Source organism: Lethenteron reissneri, chromosome 35 (assembly GCF_015708825.2).
Source record: "Lethenteron reissneri isolate LAM-NWPU_2019-01 chromosome 35, ASM1570882v1, whole genome shotgun sequence".
NCBI lineage: Eukaryota > Metazoa > Chordata > Hyperoartia > Petromyzontiformes > Petromyzontidae > Lethenteron > Lethenteron reissneri.
This window is the reverse complement of record NC_083813.1, coordinates 8903421-8927135: the sequence shown is the minus strand read 5'-3', so window position 1 is coordinate 8927135 and position 23715 is coordinate 8903421. Positions and strand designations below refer to the sequence as shown.

At 44.6% G+C, this 23715-nt stretch overlaps 1 protein-coding gene across 1 annotated transcript in view; it reads right to left on the bottom strand.

Moving 5' to 3' along the window:
• Window positions 1-23715, bottom strand: part of LOC133350895 (receptor-interacting serine/threonine-protein kinase 2-like) — a 30873-nt gene that overhangs the window by 5230 nt on the left and 1928 nt on the right. The window contains exons 3-11 of the mRNA XM_061565728.1: window positions 20490-21191; window positions 16658-16811; window positions 13897-14052; window positions 10302-10450; window positions 9752-9801; window positions 3262-3423; window positions 1826-1911; window positions 853-948; window positions 35-115 (exon numbers count right to left, since the gene is read on the bottom strand). Coding sequence (XP_061421712.1) covers window positions 35-115; window positions 853-948; window positions 1826-1911; window positions 3262-3423; window positions 9752-9801; window positions 10302-10450; window positions 13897-14052; window positions 16658-16811; window positions 20490-20662 — 1107 coding nt within the window. The 5' untranslated portion in view covers window positions 20663-21191. The remainder of the gene's footprint in view (window positions 1-34; window positions 116-852; window positions 949-1825; window positions 1912-3261; window positions 3424-9751; window positions 9802-10301; window positions 10451-13896; window positions 14053-16657; window positions 16812-20489; window positions 21192-23715) is intronic.

Genomic DNA, 23715 nt, shown 5'->3' with positions numbered 1-23715 from the left:
CCAGCAGGAGTAGGAATGGTAGGACGTACCACACGCCAGTGCAGCGGTCCTGCTGCACATATGACGATTGGGGCTGGCTTCCATGGGTATTGTTGGGCTGTGTAGCTTGTGTCATCTGAATAACATGAAAGAACAAAGAACATTTTTTAATAAATGAGGTGCTTCATTAGAAATTAGATGAGAGACTGTCTTAGAGGTTGGAGAGCCAAGTGAGGAGAAGATTGGCAGTACAGCAATGGATTATTATGTTTTGAATGCAGCTAAAAGTGTTATCGCCTTGCTTGCATGGATTTGGGTATTCTGGATTGCTCCAACATGCAAAACACTAATCAATAGCACTGGCCAAACATCTCAATGCAGGATCCCTGAGGACTCAGGTTTTACTGGATAAATAAAAGGCATTATTACTATGATGATTTCTTCACTTTTGTCATTGCACCACCAGATGCTGAAGTGGTGTCGTTAGTAGCACATTGGCCTTGCAATGTAGAGATCACTGGCTTGATCTCCTTGCACGGCAGTTGAAACAATGTGGTAAATTTCTTAAATGTCCAAGCAGCAATGTAAATAGGTACACCGCTGTTAGTTAATTGGTTGGTCACTTGTGGTGGGGTCACACGTGTGGGTACTTCTACCTCTACCAGGACATCTCGCCAGCATGGAAGAGTTGGCCAATTACCCATTTTCGAGCTCGTTCTAACGGACTGCCCTTCCAGCACCAGTACCATGAGCAAGTAATTGCAGGGTTGCGCCTTAAGCTTTACATTCCCCTGTTCTTACACTTCCCAACAGGGGCCACAAATACAAACTACGGCGGTCGCAGGGCAGGCAGGTGGTGATGTAGCACTGTACCGTGAACGGGTTGGATGACAGGTCCAGGTTATCAACCGCTGAAACCAGACTTTTTCCATCGCGAGGGGATAACAGAAAACTCCGCTCTGCGTTCTCCTGACAACGGCAACGCGAATAAGATCATAAAACCAACTGTTGCGTCTCCAGTGTAGCGACACAAGCACGCATTAACTCTTGTAAGGCCACCGAGCCTTTAACAAAATAACAAAATAAGGCACGTATACTCGTGCAGCATAGTGGCCATATTCTCCATAAGGTCACGTGCTATGAAGAGGGGCCATTGCCTGAAGGGTCACTGATTATACACTGTTCCTTTTCAGGCAGTCTTATCAACGAACGTGTTGAGTTTTTATTTATGTTCATTGTGTTTGTACACCACTGCCAATGCATTATAATATATATTTTTAATTAGGGATTCATTGTTTGGGGCTACCTCTAGCAGGAGCCCTTAAATAAGCATTCCAGGTCATGTGACCATCATACATATAAATGTCAAGAACTTAATTATGTATTTCGATTTAAAGCTTTCGTGACTGCAGGGATTCATCTTCTTGGTTCTTTCGGTAAAGTCACGTAGAATGGAAATAATAAAATAATAAAAATAAAACATAATTAAATCATTCTCACGACTTTCGGCCACAACGCAAGCAGCCGTCCTCAGGTGGAGAACAGGTCTGTCGAGAAGAAAGAGTCTGTCTTCTCGACAGACCTGTTCTCCACCTGAGGACGGCTGCTTGCGTTGTGGCCGAAAGTCGTGAGAATTATTAAATTGTTTTATTTTTATTATTTTATTATTTCCAGTCTACGTGACTTTACCGAAAGAACCAAGAAGATTAATTATGTATTCCAAACATTGCTACCCTAATACGCCGCACCAGTCAAATGCACATTACATCACTGAAATTGCGCACGGAATCTTTGGAAACCTGTAACATCTGAATTTCTTTCTATTTTGGGGAAAAAATAAACCAACCTTTTGCTCCACGAGCTGCACAATGGCCATGGCGAAGTCACGTGGTTGATAGCCTCTAAGGATCTTCTCTATCTCTGTGCTGCATTCTAGGCCACAAAAAATCAATCACGCAATTAAACCATGAGCATACGGATGGACGACAAATAATATTCTTGTGCTGCAATGTTATCTGTGTGGTACAAAATGGTACAAGTGAGGGCTGATAATTATTAATGTGTGAATACAATTCCTGAGAAAATCAGACCCTTCCAATTAAATTAATTTGTCATGATTCGGCGTCGTGAATCACTTCAGGAATGGATTACTTTATTAATGTTGCATGCACATGTAGCGCCTCTATTGGCACATATAACTTGTAAATGTACAGCTTTTTGTCAATCCACCTCTGGATGAAGACCTCCTCAAGCCATGTCGGTCATGTGAGTTATTTGACCACACTTCCTCACACTGGTCAGTGTTGGTTGGTGAAGGTGAAGTTGGGGTAGGGGGTCAGGGGTTAGCCTGGACCAGTTCAGAAATCACCGCTCATGATAGCCCTGGCCAGGAATCAAACTCATTTGGCCGGAATCTTAGTACAGTGCATGCCACTGCGACATTTACAAGAAAATGTATAGTGTAGTTAAGTGCATTTGCGTTTTTTTTTATATAAAGCCAATCGATGCATGAAAAAACAGTAATCGATTCTGGCACACGTTATTTAACACGTGGATTGTGAGATAGAAATAGTGTATTGTGATGGGATTAATCGGAGTGTCGTTACGATATTAGGAAGCCACGAGAGCAAAACCACTTTTAAATCTTGATTTAAAACTCATTTCTTGAGAACTGCTTTTTGTGTTTAGTTGTACTTCCCCCATGCCTCGAACTAGCACGGTTGGCGATATAAGTTCAACATACATACCTACATGCCCAATGAACACCCGGTTCCCTTCCATTGATCATTAAATATATTTGCGCTCTAAGACATTCGGTACGCTATGGGACATGTTTTGAACCATTAAGTTGCTCTTCTTGGTTCTTTCGGTAAAGTCACGTAGAAGGGAAATAATAAAATAATAAAAATAAAACATAATAAAATAATTCTCACGACGTTTCGGCCACAACGCAAGCAGCCGTCCTCAGGTGAAGAACAGGTCTGTCGATAAGACAGCGTCTAATAGACGCTCCAAGCCTAGGACGTGTCATTCAGACTCTGTCTTATCGACAGACCTGTTCTTCACCTGAGGACGGCTGCTTGCGTTGTGGCCGAAACATCGTGAGAATTATTTTATTATGTTTTATTTTTATTATTTCCATTCTACGTGACTTTACCGAAATAACCAAGGAGATGAATCCCTGCAGTCACGAAAGCTTTAAATCGAAACATTAAGTTGCTGTTATAAGTGAGCGTGCGACGGGACAGGCCGCTTTGCGGGCACTGTCATGGGCGCCCGCACCGTGGAAGGAGGGCCTCTGCTCGGGGTCCTGCGCCCAGCACCTCTGCATGAGCGCGAGCAGCGGGGCGCGGTGCGGCGTGGACAGGGGCAGTGCGCTCTCGGCCGTGGAAGGGCGGTCGCCCCGGAAGACGCTGAATATCACCTGCGTCGAGTCCACGGCGTCTGGGGGAACAGAATGGCGGGGTTGAGCGCGAAGACGACGGTGCAGCCTTTACTTCGTCTTATAATTCTCCGGATTATGAGACGTAGTTTTTTTTCTTCCCTCCACCCCTCGTATTTTAAAGCAAAATTTGGGTGTGCGTCTTGCAGTCCGGAGAACAAATGTCCCCCAATATTAAAGCGGCACATTCATAATCATCTTCTCGAATACGGCTCTACATATTACCAGATTCGCCCCATTATAAAACACACTATCCCCTACAGCAAACTTAGATTCAAAATGACCCCACAGTTTGAATTTGCATATTACTTTCTAGAGCTCCCTATAATCCAGAGAATATGATAACAGGCTGTTGGGGCAAGTTCTGCTCGTGAGCAACTACTAAGACGGGTGTATGACTCACGAGTGGGCTGTGTGGCCAGCACCATGCCTTGCGGCCTTTGTCTCCAACGCTGATGTTTACACACTGCACCAGGTCCCCACTGAAAGTTAAGTCAGCCTTGGGCATATCCAAAAACGAGTTCACTTATCATTCGCCACTGTGACTGAAATTTAAACTCAAGTCACTGTGTTCCCAGCGCACTAAATTCATCACTGTGTCACCACTCCACCCCACAATAAAGTGTATACTTCAGTAAACTGCATTACAGTAGTGCCTTTCTGATTACATTTTTACAATTTGTTTTGAATAATGATTTCGTATGGCCAATGAAGAGCAACTAATGGAAATTCAGTTCTAAGTGATTTAGCCATCCAATTGCTTCGTCTGAGGGTTGGTAAATTGTCGTTGCACCGCTTTCTAATTTATATTCGGGACAATGTGGAAGTAGTTTTGTGGTCCATAGTTTGGTGTTCGTAGCTGCAGCCGCACAAAGTAGGGTCTATTATTCTCCGTCTGTGCATTAGGTAACTATTTAAAAACGGTAACACAAACAATTAGGAAGGTGCCAGTGTGCTTCTCGATGCAGTGAGTTGTGAAGCCACGTTGCAATAGTAAATGTTTTCCTGTATGTGGTAGCATTGCTCTGCTGTGCAGACAGCAGCAGAGTTGAGCTCAAATCCGTGTGTATTTGATGGAGTCCACCGAGCGCTGTTCACCTTGACCGCAGGTGTTGTCACTATCCATGTGTAGTATTCTTGAATGAGACCGACACTTCGTAGAGGCCACACGCTTTTATTCCGATAACACTAGTCCTCAGGACTCACTGGGGAAACAGTCCCACACACACAACCTAGGGAGGTACAGCCTCCAGCTCTATTCTCATTTCTCTCCTTCCCTAGCCTCCAGCTACTCTGTTACTCTCTTCCCTAGCCTACAGCTACTTAGCTACTCTCTTCCCTAGCCTACAGCTACTCAGCTACTCTCTTCCCTAGCCTACAGCTACTCAGCCCACTCAGTTCCAGTGGGGCGGCATCCTTGAGGCTTGGGGGTCCAGGATCTCCGGCTCTCCTCCTTCAGCTTCTCCTCCGATCGACCCCTCCGCTCTCCGGGAGCCGTCTTATATATCCCCTCTCTCTGAGGGGCGGGGGTGTCTTGGGCCCTGGCTCTCGCCAGCCCCCTCCCCTCAGAGCCGTTCCAACCACCTCTCGTCCCTGTCAATCCGGGCCGGTCCAGACCGGTATGTACCTCTCCCCTAGCTTGTGTGACCTGTGTGACCTGTGTCAACCTTGGTGTCAACCTTGACCACCACCCATGTGCCACTGCAGTGAAAACGGTCACTGTGCGCGGTGATGCATGCGCCCCCTTGTTGCACGGGTTGTAAACCTTCGCTGCAACATTTTGTTCCCCATTGCGCTCAATCACTCTTATAAGCCAGGTGTGCTTATAAGCACGGGGTAGAAATTGTTCTTATGCAGGAGATTGTGTTCTTATAGCTCGAGGTGGTGTTCGTGTGGGTACAGTTGGAGGGGGGTGGGGGGTGATGTGCCGAAAATAGCAAAGCTAGCTTGGCGATAGTATAGTGGTTAACGTATGGTGCTGCGAACCCGGTGACTTGAGCTTAATGCACGCTCGCAGCCAACATCAGTGACAGATGCATCAACCGTTTCTGGGACTCGCCTAGGTCGACTTAAAATTAGTACCTGATGTGGTGTGTAGCCAATCGGAGTGGTGCGACACAGGCCGCACCACTCCGTCTCGGGCCATGCAGGCCTTTATAGGGCTCGCTATCAGCACTTGGCCCTAACAACCTGAAATGGCTATATGGGGATATTTGTCTTTGTCTATAGTTAGCAGGGGTGTAACATGGTACGTGCATTAAATGTGTTGTAGTAATTGTAATTATTGCATTCACGTGATCCATGCAGCCAATTGAAGTCCTACTGTGCATCACAATGGCGCTAATGGTTTTCTCGTAACTCAAGAATTGGGAGGGGGCGAATAGTTTTGGGCCTAAGAGCCATTTTTCTATCCAATCCTGCATGAAAATGTCCATAATGGCCTTGGAAAGCCACAGTCAATTTCACTCCATCACTTTATCCCCACAGTAGTCATCCTCTTGAGCATGCCTCCCTCCTTTGCCTGCCATTCCATATCCGTCCAACCGCGTGCCCTGCCTATGTTCGCCTCGTTTCCTGAACAGTCAGAGTGATCGCTGAAGTTTGTATTCTTTTTTCCCTGTTCTGTATTAATGCAGTTATGTACGTATCTAAGTATGTATGTATGAGCATTCTAGTCATGTGAGTATTTAGCAAGAGATTTACAGCAATTTATAAGTTGAAGCTGACCTGCGCTGAGGGTGAAACCAAACTGGGCAATATTCATTTTTTTCTTCTATTCATAAGCAGACTCGACTATAATTATGCCAAATTTCACCTTTTTATCCCTTCTATAACTCATGAGAATTTACATCAGTCACTCAGTCACTATGATCTGTGGGTTATTTGTAATGTAGCTGTTGTGAATATGATATAATGCACATGCGTTCGGAAATAACAAATCTCTCCATTAACTCTGAAGTCATGTGACTCGTTTTATTGTATTATCGTTGATGTGTCCGAAAAACAATTTGCAAATTATGTGATAACAGCAGGAAAAAATTGCATAATCACTAGACAAAATTAATCCCATAAACTACCATCTTGAAATCAAGTAAATGCTGCACATTGGGATATGTGAAGTGATGTGTACAGTTGATTGTAGATACAGTCTGACTCAATGCATAAATATGTAATACCCACAAGGACTGAAATGTATTTGCCATTCCGGGGTTTGGGTCATGTCAAGGGATTCTTAATGACGAGCCTTACCTAACACAATGTTTGCTTAACCACGCCGCCTACAAAGTAACCCTAAGAACCTCATTACAATAAGACACACATCTATTTGCCCCCACTGCCATTCGTATGTATGTGTGTTGAACGTAATCGGAGGTGCGGCAATGCATTTCCACAACTTTAGGACCACAATCTTGACTGAAGAATTATCTCTTTTAAATACTGTGGTGAACGTAGTAGCGTCTAATGGCTGGAGGGTCATGTGAGCTAATTACGTGCAGCATGTTGACAAAATGCGATGCTGTTTATGACCGTACATCGCCACGCTGGTCTGTGGGAGTTGGGGAAGATAGATTTTAAAAAAGGTGTGTCAAGAAGCATGGAGAGAAGCATGCTGGGAGCAGGGACACAAGGATCGCACAACGAAAGAAAATACGAGAGATCACAGGTCTGGTTCTTCATAAAAGTAAGTGGGCTTCGGAAGGACACATCGCTAGAAGGGATGACAGCAGACAGACGATACTGGTAATGGGATGGCAGCCAAGGGAGACAATATGCCCGAGAGGTTGACCACTGTACAGCTGCAACGATGAGACGGGCTCATGTGCAGGAGCGAGGTGGATGTGTGGCTTTGCAGCACTGCGAAAGATGTCAATGATGTGAGGACTTTATCCAACGATGGATAGAAAATGGCTGTTAGGAGTAAAAAAAATATATCGATTCTGACATTTGCAATTCAAGTAATGCATCATCATCTGAGGAATGAACATTAATCAATTATTACAACCCCAGACAGTACAAAATATATTTTGAATATGTTTATCTAGTCGTAACAAACATCTAGGCCAATGATGTATGTTAGCAGAGGTCGCAAACGGGTTTTGATTCCTTACCCGTACCCATACCCGGCCGCACCAGGGTCGCAAACGGGTACCCGTACCCTGCCGTACCCGTACCCTACCCGTACCGGGCCGGGTATCGGGTTGGGTACGGGTACCCGATTGCGACCTCTGGGATGAAGCCATGTTGCAGGCGTGGGTGGGTTGATTCTAGGAACTTGAATTGTGAGAAGAGACAAGACGTTGGGAAATGAGTGACAAACAGTGACTCACCAGTGACTCACGGCCTACCCGTACCCGTACCCGGCAGGGTATGGGTAGCCGGGTATCGGGTAGGGTACGGGTATCGTGTACCCGGTTGCGACCTCTGATGTTAGTGTCATTGATTGCTCCGGGGTGCATCGGTTCACAGTGCAGTCATCAGCTCACCACGCTATGAAACCGGCGACGTGAGATCAAATTCCCAGACAGGATAAACATCAGTGAGAGTGAACTGTGCATTGGCCCTGGGGCTCTGACTTCATCAAACCCGAACCGATCAGTGTGTGGAAAAAAAACACAACCTCCATGACCGACATGATGTGTGTGTGTGTGGGGAGGAGCCTTTATCCAACTGGATTAATACCGGGCATTAGACTCATGATTATTCCAATTGTTACATACTATACATGCAACGTTTGCCATTGCATCAGCTCTGTTAGCCCTTGAGCAAGCCCAAGCCTTTCGTTGTCACAGTAACTTGCGTTGTCTTAAAAAACGAGTCCGCGTATGACCGGAATTAGCAAAAGCCAACGATGCTTGTGCAAACGCAGAGGTTTTTTGCGCTTGTACGTATCTATGTTGTACTATCTATGTTGTATGTAGCTATGTTGTATGTATCTATGTTGAACTTCTAATCGGAGGATGTGATGTAGAGTTTGCTCTCTGATGCGATTTCGGGGTTGTACCTCGTGTTTTTAATTTTTTTCACCATCAAGTCTGATGCTTTTGTCGACGTTTGTATGCCTGTTGAACTTCTTCTCTCGCATCGCACGTAGCCAACCGTGCTCATCGGAGGTGCGCGGACGTTTCATCGGACATCACGTCGAACAACACCGAGGAACAACCTGAAAACGTACCCAAGAGCTAAATGACGCTTGAGGTTTGAATGCACCTTCTCTTTAGAAGCTGAGTAAAAAGACTAAATAAACATTGGCTGTGATTTCCCTGCCTCTGAGGTCCTGTCTCTCGTCGATGGTGAGCGAATACTGAGCGGGCGCTTTAACAAGTTGAACATTCATTGTCACGCATCCAGTTTTGAACACGGTTCCAACCATCCGACACACACGAACCAGTGTGACTATTGAAATGTAAACTTTCACTGCCCGGTTCAGAAAAACCGTTGACATCGACCATCTGCGTAACACTGCCCAACCCACACATCTGCAAAACCGACAGATCCCACTTGGCGTTGCGCAGCGGAATATTAGTTTGCTGTAGGGGATATGAAATACGAAAGCGGCGGCCTGTTATGGTTGGAAAAATTCCGCCTTTTCTCTGATGCGGCCCCTTCTTGCTTGTTTGCTGCAATAACAAGGGCAGCATTTTTTAAAAGTCTGCGTCTGGAAAAGTCATCGTCGACAGCCCCCCACACCCCCCCGGGAAAGTGGGGCCATGTGAACAATCATGGACTCCACACGAGCAGAGTAAAGCTGCACTATGGACACCCGGCGAACGCAAGCTGCGAAAGCAGGTTCCTTCTGGATTACATTTCAAGCGATCGTGACCTCTTCATGGTTGTTACGAAATCAGTTATGAAATATAGATCTGACAAGTGCAATGGTGGGGGTTTGCATATGCCACTCGCCGAATACAGACATTCGACTTGTTCAGGGTCTCGCGTAATGTGGGTTTACGTACAATTGCATTAAGAAGTAGACATGGGGATGGCCCTGAACAGGCATGAGTGGTGAACGAGGACCAGGAAGGCAGACCACACACACATGGGTGGAAATAATAACAGGAAGAAGATAAAGATGCACTATTACACTGAGAAGCAAGACAAAGTTACTGAGGAGTAAAGAAAACAGGAGGCATTGCTTTTCTTTATGGTACACTTTGTAGGTTCATTGTACTATGCCCAAATCTGGCTATTCCTACACACAAGTGGACTTCTCTTTTGTGTTACAAACGTTGTCAATTTGCCAGCCGAGATGTGGGTCAGGTGTTTTAAAGAGGAACATAGAGCTGTAGGGTAATTTGTGTAAAAAAAAACAACAACCCCACTCTCACTCACCCTCAAAAGAGCGCTGGCGTGTCAGCACCTCCCAAGACAAGATGGCGTAACTGGAACAGAAACCACGATCAAAGGAGAGGGTCAAACAAAAGTTCAGGCCGCAGCACGCGAGCATTCGATAAACACGGCGATAAACACCCCGGTTCCGACTGCTGTGGACATATCGGTCAAACAGCCACTGCCAATGCAAATTATGCGCGTACATTATTACTGAACAAAAATAAATATACATTATTAGACGCCAAACAATTTGTCTTCCCTTTCTTGCGGTGCAATGAACCGCGTGGCAAACTTAGTTTGGCTGTGGGGTTACCACGCGACCAGAGCGAAACCGTTATGCACAACATGTACAAATCGAAAGACATCAATCCTTACGCACGCGATTCAATGCAAGCATGGCGAGCGTAGAAATTGATATAAATGAATCGATGCGTTGTCCCCCCCCATCCCTAACACGAGGTGCGAGCGTTACCACTGTGCACCAAACACCCCCATCACCCAGGCCGGTACATGTCAGCGCGAGTTGTTGTCCCGGGCAAGGCGCACCGACCTGTAGACGTCGTACTTGATGGAGGGGCGGTAGTGCATCTCGAATGCCTCGGGCGGCATGTAGAACACAGTGCCCGTGCCCGCCTGGGAGTGCACGGAGGAGCACGCGAGGGACAGCTGCCGCCACTTGGCCAGTCCGAAATCTCCCAACTGCAGCCCGAGACAAAGATCCCCCGTGTAGCCTTAACAGACTGTTGAGGCAAGTGCTGTTAGCGAGTCGCACCTATGAAGGCTGGCACGGTAGACGAGTGGGTGGGTGGCCCGCACCACGCCCGACCACCTTTGTCTCCCCCCGTAGCGATGTTTACACACCACACCAGATACTCATTTAAGGTTGAGTCGACCTAGGGGAGGGTACCAGCACTGGATCAAATATTCATCACTGGTGTCGGCCGTGAGCGAGACACGAACCCAGGCCGTCGGGTTCGTAGCGCAGCGCGCCAACAGCTCCCCTACCACTCACCACGCAGCCACACACGCGACATACACTCCTCCAGGTGGCACTCTCTATATCGTGAACCGTCACTGGTTTCAGTGATGAAATTATGATGTTAAAAATGCTGTAACGGTGAGTAAATAAGTGTACATTCGCATACGGTGGCAACAGAATTGGAGCATCACTTTAACTGGCTGAAAATGAGGTGATATTTATTTTGGAGTTTCGTATTTGCAAGTTACTATCTGTTAATATAACAAGGCCAAATGCCCTCCAGATTTAACACAGTGACACCAGGTGAAGGGTTGCTCCCGCGCTGCTGTAATGGTGACAATATTGGATCTGCAATCCAGAGGTTGCCGATTCCACCTTTGATCTCCCAGCATGACCGCTGAACCGTAGTCCTCCAAGAGGAACATGGACGCACGGGCGGCGCCTGTGTTTGCGCAGCTTCGGGTCCCGGGCATGTTTTACTAACCCGCTGCCACACAAATTGGCCCCTCTAATAAATACAATGATTAACTCAATTACGACCCCAAGAGCCGTTCTTTTTTTTCTCTTCCCTCCATGGCTCTGTGAACGTCTCGACTGTTGAATGCCACCGGGGGAGAGCGCGAATGGAATCAGACAACGGGTTGCCCCGCATGTAATTTCACCCAAAAAAAAAATCCCCCAATATGACTGCGCCTTTGTGATGAAAGCCAAGCCTGGCGAGTGCTGTTCTACCGAGCGGACACACCCATAGCAGTGCGCACCACCCTCACCCCTCCCCCTCCGGTGCCCGACTGCCTCTCCAACGCCCACACGCATGTGCAGTGGTTTCCTGTGCAAATGCCTTACACTTGTGCAAACTTTGAAGGTTCCACCGAATTCCACCGTCGTGGCACCTTGCCCTCAACCGAGGGGATTCCTGAAAGTAAGCTTGTCTGAGTCTGTCGGAGCCAGATTTTTCCAGCCAGCCAGGACACTGGTGGACCGAGCTGCATCAAATGATGTGGGTATGAATACAGAGTTTTTTTTTCTGTTTGTATCAAAGGTAAAAAATGTAAAAGGTGCAACAGAAAAAAAATACTTGGCCATGCCAATGCTGGAAAAAGGGCCTCCGGGAGAGACAGCTCTCGATTTCCTCTTGGGAGGGCATTGGGCCAACTATGATTTTGCCTTGAACATTAAAAACGTCCTTTTCATGGAAATCAATTACGCGCCCATTGTGCAGCATTAAATAAATAAACTGCCCCCCAATCGTCAAATCCAGATTTAAAAAATGTATTTTATTTTTAGTCCATGAGCTCCTGAGCTTTCTGGACCAATATTATCCAGCAACTTTTGTTTAAGCAAATAAACCCTGGACTGGTTTCAACATTTTGGGTCTCATCATATAAAACCACTGTGAGACACTGATACATTTCTGGTCTCTACTGAGGAGACTCAGATGGTCAAAGTAGGTTCAGAGTTTATACTCTTTGGTTGATTCGGTAAAGTCATGTAGGTTAAAAAAGAAAACAAATAAATTAATTAAATCACAACGTTTTCGGAGGCAACACAAGCTTCCGTCTTCAGTTGGAACCGTCACAGAAAAATGACTGTATCAAGTGAAGAGAGTTCTAACAGACGCGACCTTAAATAGGTCAGGAGTTTTCTTGCTGAAGCACCTACTGCTGTATAATGCTGGTATATGGCAAGCACCGAGGCTGAAAGATGAAAATAATACTTTATTTGTACGTGGAGAAATGAATGTGTCGTGAATAATCTATAATACTCCACAGCAGTACATAATGGTTATTTACAATATTGTTTCGCTGATCAGGGCCCAGTTGGTGAGATGGAGTACTCTTGCAAATAATATCTGGCAACCCAGCAGGATTTGTTCAGTTCCGTCTCTGATGATCAGAAAAAAAGATAAAAATAATTAAACAGTTTGCTGGATTAAACAAATGGTGCTTGATCATATTGGACTGTAAAGCCCACAGGCTCGTAAACTAAAACACATTTGACTTTTACGTGGACTGACAAATGAAAGGGTTTCTACATTTGAAAACTTAATTTTAAATTTTCCAACGAGAAAATTCTACTGATTGTGATCAGTGACCTGAATGCTGTGCTGGCAAAAAAAAATCACAATTAACTGATGAGTCTAGAATGAAGTAAAATAATAATTAAAATACATTTGAGATGTAAATCCAAGTCTCTCCAGACTACAGATAACCTGTATTGCTCCGTTGTGTGCTCTACTAACAATGGGCCTCGACACCGATACTCGGCAAGTAACCCTTTGCTCCACATGGTGCTACCTCTGTGGTGATCCCTTCAAGTGAGCTATGCTCCATAAGGTGGAGGCAAGGACTTTCTCACCCGCTCTGCGTTTGGTAGTTATGTGTGTTGCATTACAATTACTGACATTTCATTCTCAGAGAGCTGGAATTTATCCAAATTAAGTGCAGAACCAAGTTATTATTATTATTATTATTTTTGTGTGCAGTCAATGACGACCAAGCTGAAACCATAAACGCACGACACTGGAGAACCCAGATTAATCACAGGCAGCTGCCTGGTATTGAAACCAGGATATCTCAGCGGCGCCGGTTCATCACTTGGACCTCTCAGCCACCCAGCCACCTCCCGACTTTTTCATAGTTTTAATTAAATTCACAATTACTAATCTACAACTCGCAGCGTAACAACTGCCTGATTACTAATCTAGTATATAATTACAATAACCCCCCCCCTCAAATCGTTGCACCTGATGAGTTAATGAGTTAATGATGACGTCACCCTCCTGCTGCTCTATATAAGAACGGGAGACAGAGCAGAGCCTCACCATTCTGGCGAATTGCCTGATGATGCTGGATGCAATTACCAGCGAAACGTCGTACTACTCAAAAATTGTAAATGTTGTGGTTTCACGCTTCAACACACCGGTGGGCTAAAGCAGTGAACTATTTGTCTTTTGTCAACGTGACACTTTTTTTACTGATTGGCCGTGTCGGGGTGGTGGAGGGTTACGACACATTTATAAATAACGCGATCTAAACCCAAAAAACGTTGATTATGAATTTTTATTAAGAGTCCATGAGCACTGAGCGTTTGCTCACCAACACAGTGGGGCAGGTGCCCCCCGGGTGGTCGAACCGCACGGGGGCAGGTGGGCGGGCTCACTCACCTTGACGTGGAACTCCTCGTCGAGAAGCACGTTGCTCGCCTTGAGGTCGCGGTGCAGCAGCGGTGGCTCGAGGCTGTGCAGGAAGTTGACGCCGAGCGCCACCTCGTGCAGCACGCGCAAGCGCAGTGGCCACGGCAGCTCTGGGTACACGGCTTTCTGTGCGTGCGCAGCGGGGAAAGGTAAAATTGTCAATTTTGTCTCGAACCACTTTTCTACTTTGCACAGCCGAGCCACGTCGGGGGGGGGGGGGGGGGGGGGCGCTTCTCGTTGAGGACAGCCTGGCGTCGCTCGGGAAGAGCCGTGGTCGTTTCTCCAACATGAAAGTTCGAGCCGTACGTCACGCGCAACGAACAAGCAAAGACGTGCGCAGGCGACGCTGTGTTTGAGTTGTGTGCCAGCTGACGTCACATGCAATGAAGCGTTACTAGGCCCACTTCTGTCCCTGCTTTGGCCCGAGCTAGATTCGTATGTCTAGTGAGGCCAGATCATCACGGTTTGGTTCCGGTTCAGGGTGACAAATAGCCAAAAGAACAACACGCATTCGGTGAGGGGCGCGCGCTGGCGCGTGGCTTGGATGTGCCAGTAAGAAAGGGGCACTACAGATTTTACGGGAAATAATTGTCTGCGAGCACCTATTAAGGCAAGAACCACTTATGAGGAGATGGAATAGGGAGCACCAAGCTCAGCACCTTTGCCTCTATTATACAAATATTCACACGCCACACTAGAGATGCAGCGTTAGGCATGTGATATATTTTTTTTAATTCCTTAAATTTAACTTTATCCAATTAGCTGCACTAGAAAGTGCTGATCGTTATACGTGGTTAATTTTGTACTTCTGTCAACAGAACATATACTCAATCTGACAAGTCAGGGTACACACTGATGAAAGAATAACGATTGGTCACATAAAAAGAAACCGTTCAATATTTTCACTATTGGATTGCATACATAGTTCAACTGCATTATGTTCTTAATGATTAAATGGCACTGGGCACTACACGTGAACAAATGGTATGCACTAGAAATCTGGATCGCAGTCTATTTGTTCTGAAATCCTAAAAGTGCTGGTCATAACCTTCCAAATGAAGAATGAAGAGTTGCAGGGATTAACCCCTTGAAGGCAAGCACTGTGAACAGATATTTGTTTAAAATTCAGGGGCTCACAGCACAAAAGGCAAAATCTGCACAAGCCAAATAAAATAATTCCTACTTTTTTGGGACGCATGTGGCCAGCCTGCCCCCAATAAATAAACTCAACCCGGCAGAAGGAAAACCCACGGGCGCTGCGTGATCAATCACTACCGCTGGTAAAGCCGTTGTTGGGGACATTGGTCTTCCAGGTGGGAGGTTTCAGCCACAATCGGACTTCCAAGTGACAGCGGGATCTGGTAACGTCGATGTACGGTGGGAAATTACATTTTGGCCGTCACCTGCACGTCTGGTTTGCAGGCTTGTGAATGGGCTAAAGATTTGAGCGCTAACCATTAAGCCCCCAATGCAGATCACTTTGTTTGTCGAGAAGAACGCCCCGTAATTGATGCTAGTTCGTTGAATGCCACCTCATGTCCCCCCTCACCCAGCAATTCGATGAAATGCCACAATTCAGGGTCCCGATTCAATATAAGAATATATATTTTTAACGTTATGGTGAATATTGTGACCTCAAGCTTTCAAATGCGTCACATACAACCCAAATAAAGAACATTCTTGCACACACTCAATTCAATGCACCTATTGTGATATAAACATTAATTATATGAAACGATTCATTGTGACACCCTTAGGATTCACGAATGAGAGCAGGGAGAATGAGAATAAACCGCGATGAACGGGTCATAAGTGTCAAACATGAGGTTGTCGCAACGCACCAGGCATACGTGTGGAGTATAACAGAGAACGGTGACGAATGGAACCCAGGTGACACAAGTCCCCATGCTTCCACAAATGTTTGGGTCCAAATTGGCTTGTAAGTATCAGCCATGGGATTTGTGGCTTGGTCCCCTTTGGCAGGAAGCAAATCAGGAAAACTATCGTCAAGAAATGGTGAGCTGCAGCGCAGGCTTTGCAAGCGCATCTTGCCCGGCCACAGCAATACTCCCCGCGGGACAGCGAGACACAGAAACACGATCTGCATGCCAGCTGTCTGAGGCTGGCTGGCGGCGTCTCTGGGCCAAGCAAAAAAGAGACGGAAGTGGTAATAACAGCAGCAGTTAGAAAGCTCCTTTGGCAGGGACAAAACAAAAAAACTTTAGCAGCTGGGAGCCTGGCCTGCTGTTACGCTTGTGATCCTGGTCAGGTCATGTGGACTCCAGCACTCTCTAAGCACAACCAGGCCAGGAAAAATCGATTTTTCCTGCTTTTGCCACATGGCGATGGTAGTGGCATGGGGCCAGGTCATCAGGACAATTTCCCGATTTCTGGATTAACTTGAAACGCATGTTTTGATGATCCATATGTACGTGTTTCGGATTGATCTGAAAATGTTACGTTTGGGGAAGTAATGCCATTTGTAATATGACGGCCATGTATTTCCCGCAAAAACGTCCATTATGTGATGCTACTTTTACTTAAACTATTTTAATAAAGCATAGTTAAAAAATTTCAATTTCTATTTAGTTTTGCTTATTTCAATTAAGCTATTAACATTAAAAAGTATTCAACTAATTAAACATAACTCTTACAAATATAAGTATTAAATATAAAAAAAAATTCAAAAAATCTAATATTCAAACTAATAAAATCTAAAACCATTAAATACCTGGTGAAGTAGGGTGTCAAGTGAGCCGTTGGGCATGTACTCCATCACTATGCCCATGAACGTGGGCTCATTGCAGATGCCCAACACGGGCAGGGTGAACTGAAATCGCGCGCGGACCATCTTCTCGGCCTCTGCTAGAAGGCTCTCTCGGTCCCTGGGAAAGGCAGACAACAAGCACACGAATGTGTGTGCACACGCACACAAAAGATGAATGAAAAAAAACGAAAATCCCTCATGTAGCCCTACACAGATAGACGGAGAGTGTGCGTTAGTGGGCGCATATTAAGGCCTGTGTGGCACACGAGGGAGGTGGTCTGTCCTACACCGTACCCAGCTGCCTTTGTCTTCCTAAGTGCCGGTTTTAACACACTACACCAGGTTAATTTGGAGCTTTCGTGACTGCAGAAACGTCGTATGCTAGTATTTAATTTATTATTTTCTCTTTATACGTAACTTTACCGAAAGAACCAAAGAGTACTACACCAGGTACTCATTTAAGGCCAAGTCGACCTAGGGAAGGCCCTAGAGAGGTTCCGATATATGCCACTGATGCTGACCATGAGTAGAAATGGAATTCTGGTGACCAGATTTTTTTGGTGAAATGTGCCAACTGCTATGCCACCGCTCCCCCATGCAGATGCTCGCGTACACACACACACACACGTGTGTGCATACCAACACACACACCGGACCTCAATTAAAATTCCACAACGTACAGCAACAAGAGCCTTGATTTCTCAAACTAAACCCCATCAGGTACAGAGGGCAGTTATTGATGTGATCAATGAAAACGATCAAGCATTCATTTCACTGTGGAGGGCCTTCTAGAAACAGTGGCTAATAAATACAGAATGGTGCCATGTTCAACTTTCATTGTTCACTGTCCCGGAAGCCTGTGTCAAATGTAAATAGGTCCCTAAGTGGCCAATCTTTTAAAATATGTGAGTGAATTATAATTTGTGGAGATGGCTTTGAAAGTATTTTTACTTATCCACGTTATTTCTATAAATAGATCACCATGTATTTTGACAGTACACTATCAAAATAATCTTAGAAGAGCCACCAAAAAACGTTAAATTCCATAATATAATCACATCAACCCAACGTGATAGATATTTTGAATCTAGAGTCTATTATCTTGCTTGTATAACATTACAAAGCACTGATGTGAGCATATATGTTCTGAAAACCCGAGTGTGGAGTCGATACCTCTGAACAGCTTTTATTTGCACGCAAGCACTCACACTTACGTCCTGTGAACACGCACACTTGTACACTGCGTATATTTCATCTAGCTCGTAGATTAAAGCTTGCACAACGATTCTAATTGATGGCAAGCTACCGGTAAATTACAAATTCCATCCATTTTAATAAAATAACGGCAGCCCTCAATGGGTCCAAATGTGGTTTCAATCATTTTGTTTTAATGTTTGGGTTAGCCTTTCATTGTTGACTTGCGGACAAATTCTAGGGTAAACCGTACCGGTGTAGAAGTCCGAGTAATGATTCATATTGCTGTGCGGAATTCAGAATTGTACATTTTAGTGTTCCTAAAAAAAAATAACAACAATTCTGTGGCAAAAACATAGCCTGTACTTTAATGGCATAATTTTATGGTACGGAGAGGGGAATTCAAAATAGCATTGTTTGCAAACGCCCACGGAAATGAATAATGACAATTACGAATTATGATTAATTACACGCGAAAAAATGCACATGTGGTGCACTATTTGTACGGGCACAGCTGTTGCTACAGAAAGCCATATGGCCACTTTTTGCCGTTTGACCTTACCATGGTTTTAAATATTGTGCATCTCATTACCCAAAAGGGTTGTCCGCACACTCACCAAAAATTGTGTTACTCGTCGAACAATACCCCTGATCATCTTTTTAACCGGCACCACTCCATGAGCAGGTTCTTACGGAGAGGCGAGTGTTCACCGAGCAGCTCACGGTCAATGCTTCTCCCATAATGCCCTATCAGCTGCCTCCTCCCACGTTCGGCACACGCAATTCATTTGCATGTGAAGCTACGCACGATTACTCATCTGAATTGAGGCAGGACAAGCCAAACATCAGTGCTCAGCGCGTCGCTTGCACTACTGTATTACAGAGTAGTGTAAAACTATTGTATTTAACGCATGGCTATGAGGATTTGAGGCCTCTCTTGTCATGTGCATCGCTTCGATCTGGGTGTTTAGCAGTGCTGGATTATCCTCGTAGCAAAAGTAGCTACTACATAAGTAGCTACGGGCCCCGCACTTTCAAGGGCCCCGCGCTAAATTCTTTCAAGCTATCAATTCCGGTTCAGTGATTCTGCACTTGTTCTATTACTATAGTACTATACTGCCTTCAACTTTTATGAACTGGGTGTTTACGGCTGGCGATTTGTCGTATTGTCGTGGATGTATAGCAAATGAAAAAATACAATTGCTTTATTACGCAAGTTAAACATTTGTTAATAATTGTTTTTTTACCCTTTTATCTGGCAACAAAACTGACACCTTTTTTACAAGGAGTCATGTTTGCATTGACCACAATACCTGCAGTCGGAATGCAAACAAACAACATAACTCTGATAATGTATGCACTGTCCTTGAAATTTGATTGGTCCACACCCGAGACAGCTTTCTTTAGAGCCTAGTCTCACATGGTGTTGGACCAGATGACGCCAAAAGGCGCACAACTCAAGGACAATGAACCATCAGAGTATGAGAACATTTGTGTTTTAATATTAATATTTTTAAATTTAGGGCCCCTTCATAACATATGCTACAGGCCCCGCACTAGCTTAATCCGGCACTGGTGTTCAGGGGTACAGCACAATTGGGGAGGACAACACTCAATTATCGTGCTTATTGGCCAACTCGGCTACATTTCAAATGGCTCAAATGAGGTTCTTCCACTATGTCGATTGTATGATTACTGCACTGCGGTAGTGCTTGAGCTTATGTGTAAGTTGCCACTAAAATTGTCATATTAAGCGCTGTTATTTAGCAGCAATTCAGATTAAATCAAGCAGAAAATGCATCCACTGCACAAAGCAACAGCTTAACACTCTCGATTGATTAAAATAGCTCTAAACTTGTCCATGCAATCAGCATTCCACTTACCCAACACGTGTGAAGTCCTTAATCATGCCTGTGCATCAGTGCAAGTGACTCAGATTTACTCCATAGCCTTATAAATGAATACAAATAATATTTCACAGCCTTTTGTCAGTCCACTTCTAGATGAAGGCCTCCCCCAGCTTTTTCGTGGGTCACAGCAGTTGTTTGACCATATTTCACCACGCCGGTCAGTATGGGTTGGTGAACAGGAAGCAGAAGGCCGTTCAAGGTATCACTCACTACTGCTGTTAGCCGTGGTTAGGAAACACACTCAGGTTCTCAGCGCAGCGCAATAACCTGCACCATTCACCCCCACTTTTAACAAGTACTCTATTATTATAATACGTAGGTTAAACTGTGTGAAATTCAGGATTTTTTTTAGAGATTCATCAGAAAGGGCGCCAAATAAATCCGAAATAGAATAGAAATAACCGTTTACAAGTACGCACCCTTTATTTAAAGCAGGAGATAAAATTAATTGAGACGCATTGAAAAAACATTGGCTCCCTTGCAAAGGGAAAACCTGATCCATTGCAAGGGACACTTTGCAAAAGCCAATACATTTTACATCGCAGGAGTCCGAAAGAAGACAGTTGCTCAAGGAGGCCGTTATCCAGTAGTGCATTTACCATAGCTGATGATCCTTATGCAGATGGCATGACTGACAAAAAAAAACAAATTATGTGTGCGGTGTGCACAAATGACAACTGTGCGAGGCTTACTGTTGAGACACGAACCCGCTGAAGCGCAGACACTTGATGGCCACGAAGATGTTCCAATCGGCGTGCCGTGCCCGGTACACAATGCCAAATCCGCCGTGATTTATCATGTGCAAGCACAACAACTTCTGGTAGGGCACCAAGGCCAGGCTCGAATCCGAAGTCCCAGAAGCCATGGCAATTTATATCCTCCAGTAACGGAGGTGTTTGGGATGTACAATACCAATGGCCAGGCCTCGGCGTACAACCTTAGAAGTGAATATCTTTCAATCTTGTCGTTCAGAATGAATCTAAAGGTTGGCAATTGGTGCCACGTACAGTGTTTACGAATGCTAAGACTTTCCGACCAGGATGTGGTGGGATTTCAGGTGCAGTGGTGATGATGAACTCTATGACCAGCTCCACTCACATTTCATAACCACTGCGGTAAATTTGCAATGCGCCTAGTTTTTCTTAAATGTTTCAGATTTTTTACAAAAATTTCCTGGAATATTTGTAATTAACTTGCAATACAAATATACTGCAAACACTGTCGTCTGTTAAAATGTGTGAAATGTAGATTTTTTGCTGCCAAATATTTTGGGTGCAGTGGTTAATATTTCAAATAGCCAAATTTTTTACCAAATATATTAAGATGTACACCTGCTCTTGATGCAGTGCAACTTCCATTTTAGATCCATCACAAAAATATCCAATGCGGCATCCCTGTTGAAACAAACAAAACATTGAGACATCCATGTCTGAAAATACGTTCTGCAAGTTATAACGAAGCAATACATTTTCAAACTATACCAACTATTTGGTGATGCTGCATTGGCAGTGGTGCACAAGCACAAATATAAGAACTCAAAACACTGTGGCATTAAAAGGAAGAGCATGTATAAGGGGCGATGTTTGCGGGCAATGGCTCTTTTTCATAGCAGTGGTGATAATTTTTTTGTTATATTTGTTAAGAGGCTGCTGTGTATTTGAATTATGCAAATTTGGAAATGTGGAGCATAGACATTTTTTTCTTGTGACCACCAAGCAAATCAGAGGATAGGATACCCAAATAAAGTTTGTGGTTCTCTGAAATTGTACTCAACATTAACTTTTTTCATAACTATCAATAAAGTTATAATACTGTAATTTCCAGCCTTTTCTGAAACCACTGCTGGATGAGGGCTTCCCCATGCTGTGTCGCTTGGCCATACTTCACCATGCTGGTCAGTGCGGGATGATGAAGGTGGAACCCAAGACTGTTTTATCACCCATCACTGATACATAACCTCGACCTAGCATTTAACTCAGGTCGTCAGTTTCACATTATTGACACAAAAACACATCAGTGGCTTGCATGAATGTCACATCCAGACGAAACAATGTCAGAAACATAATGAGGACATCAAATTACTATTACAGGTGGCTTGCTTATACAAACGCTGCGTTAGGTCGCATTCATCAATAAGAATCCCCTGGCACGGTCCTATCAATGGAATAGCCAATACATTTTAGTCCTTGTGGGGACAGGTGGAGATAAGAGACGCGAATTACGCTGGTAATAGAGTGCAGGATGTGAAGTTCCATGGGAGGAGGGCAAGAGGCAGAAAGTGAAAGTGAGATGGGTGTGATAAAGGAGGAGATGGGAAGGTTTGACATCAGCATGGAGCTGCTGCAGAACAAAGGGGAAAGTAGAGCAAGGAGTAAAAACGCAGGGCCAAATAATTGGAAATTAGGCTGAAAAAAAATTGTTGAAACAAACTCTGTGAGAGAAAGTTCTGGAAAGGCCTTTATCCAGCTGTGGATTTAAAAATGGCTGTTAATTATTTTGGTCAAACATAGGTTCTACAGATGATTGTGGTTGCCTGATGTTAATTATCGTGATGTTATACAAGGGCCAGTGTGTTTATATTTGGCACATAGACCAGTCTATTTGTTGTACTCAGTGGTCAAATTAGAGATTTAGTAGAAGTCTCAGTGTGAAACCTATTTGTCCTGAAGCCCATGTTTACTGCAGTTCCCCATCTGCAGAAACATTTAGTATAGGAATAGCAACCATTCTGAAAAGTGCCGGTACACGTGCTTGGTGTTCTGAGAAGTGCACGTATCGTATACCAGCCATTTTGACCACTGCTTGTACTTGAACGAGAAAAACAAATTAAACCACAAAAAAAAACCTCTGAAATGTTGTTTTGATGACAAGACCTGCCGTAATCTCAACACTGCTTTCATTGTTGTGCTTAACACTCAAATTACAAGATACCCAGTACCAGTAAACCAATTACTTTGCATTCTGAAGATTGTGACACTATGGAAGCAAAAACAGTTATTAAAACAGTATAGCACAAACAAACAGGCTAATTAAAAAAAAATACTAATTACTTGTCTCTATTCTGAGAAAAATGTTTTGAGGTTTTGGCTGACTGACCTGCTTGAGGAAGGATATGGTTAAAAGTAGATTGCTACGTAACAAAAATGTCAGTTTTCCCAGGAAAGCCTGAGCCCCAAGACCTATTCAAGAGGCTCCAGCATTTGAACGTTTGGCCAATTCCGTTAACAAGTGCTTAAGGGCCGTCCATAAATGACGTCACGCAATTTTGGACGATCTTTGATCCCCCCCCCCCCCCTTCGTCTCACGGCGTCACAAAAAGTCAGACCCCCCCCCTCAAATATGATGTCACAAAGCTCTGCCCCCCCCGAAATAAAACATTCTTCAAATTGCTTTAAAATATTGTCATTGTAGTGCGTATTTAATGTGGCGCTGCACTCTGATGTTGTAGGAGAAAACATTTATTAAAAAGTATATTTAATTAAGTAGAACGTGTTGTCTGTATTTAAAGTTGCGCATTTTGATGTGACGTCACATTTCTCACCCCCCCCCCCCCTCGTCACAAATGTCTGAACCCCCCCGCCCTAGGTGCGTGACGTCATTTATGGACGGCCCCTTAGCTTGTGGGAAGAAACCAGGGCATCGACAGTAAAATCACACAGAGGAAGGGGTGACACGCAACTGACATTTTCTATCTATTTCTTTTACCAGGTAAGGTCCACTGAGCTATATAGCTCTTTTTCAGAAGTGACCTGGCCACTTCCACATAATCCAAACGAAGTGGCTTATGTGGAAATGTATAGCAGCCAAATCCTCTAAACGTACGTTTCTAAATATGGAGGGAAAGACCTGAGGACCCGGTGAAATATCCACGTTACCACGGGGAGAACACGCAGACTTAAAATATACAGCAACAGGCGT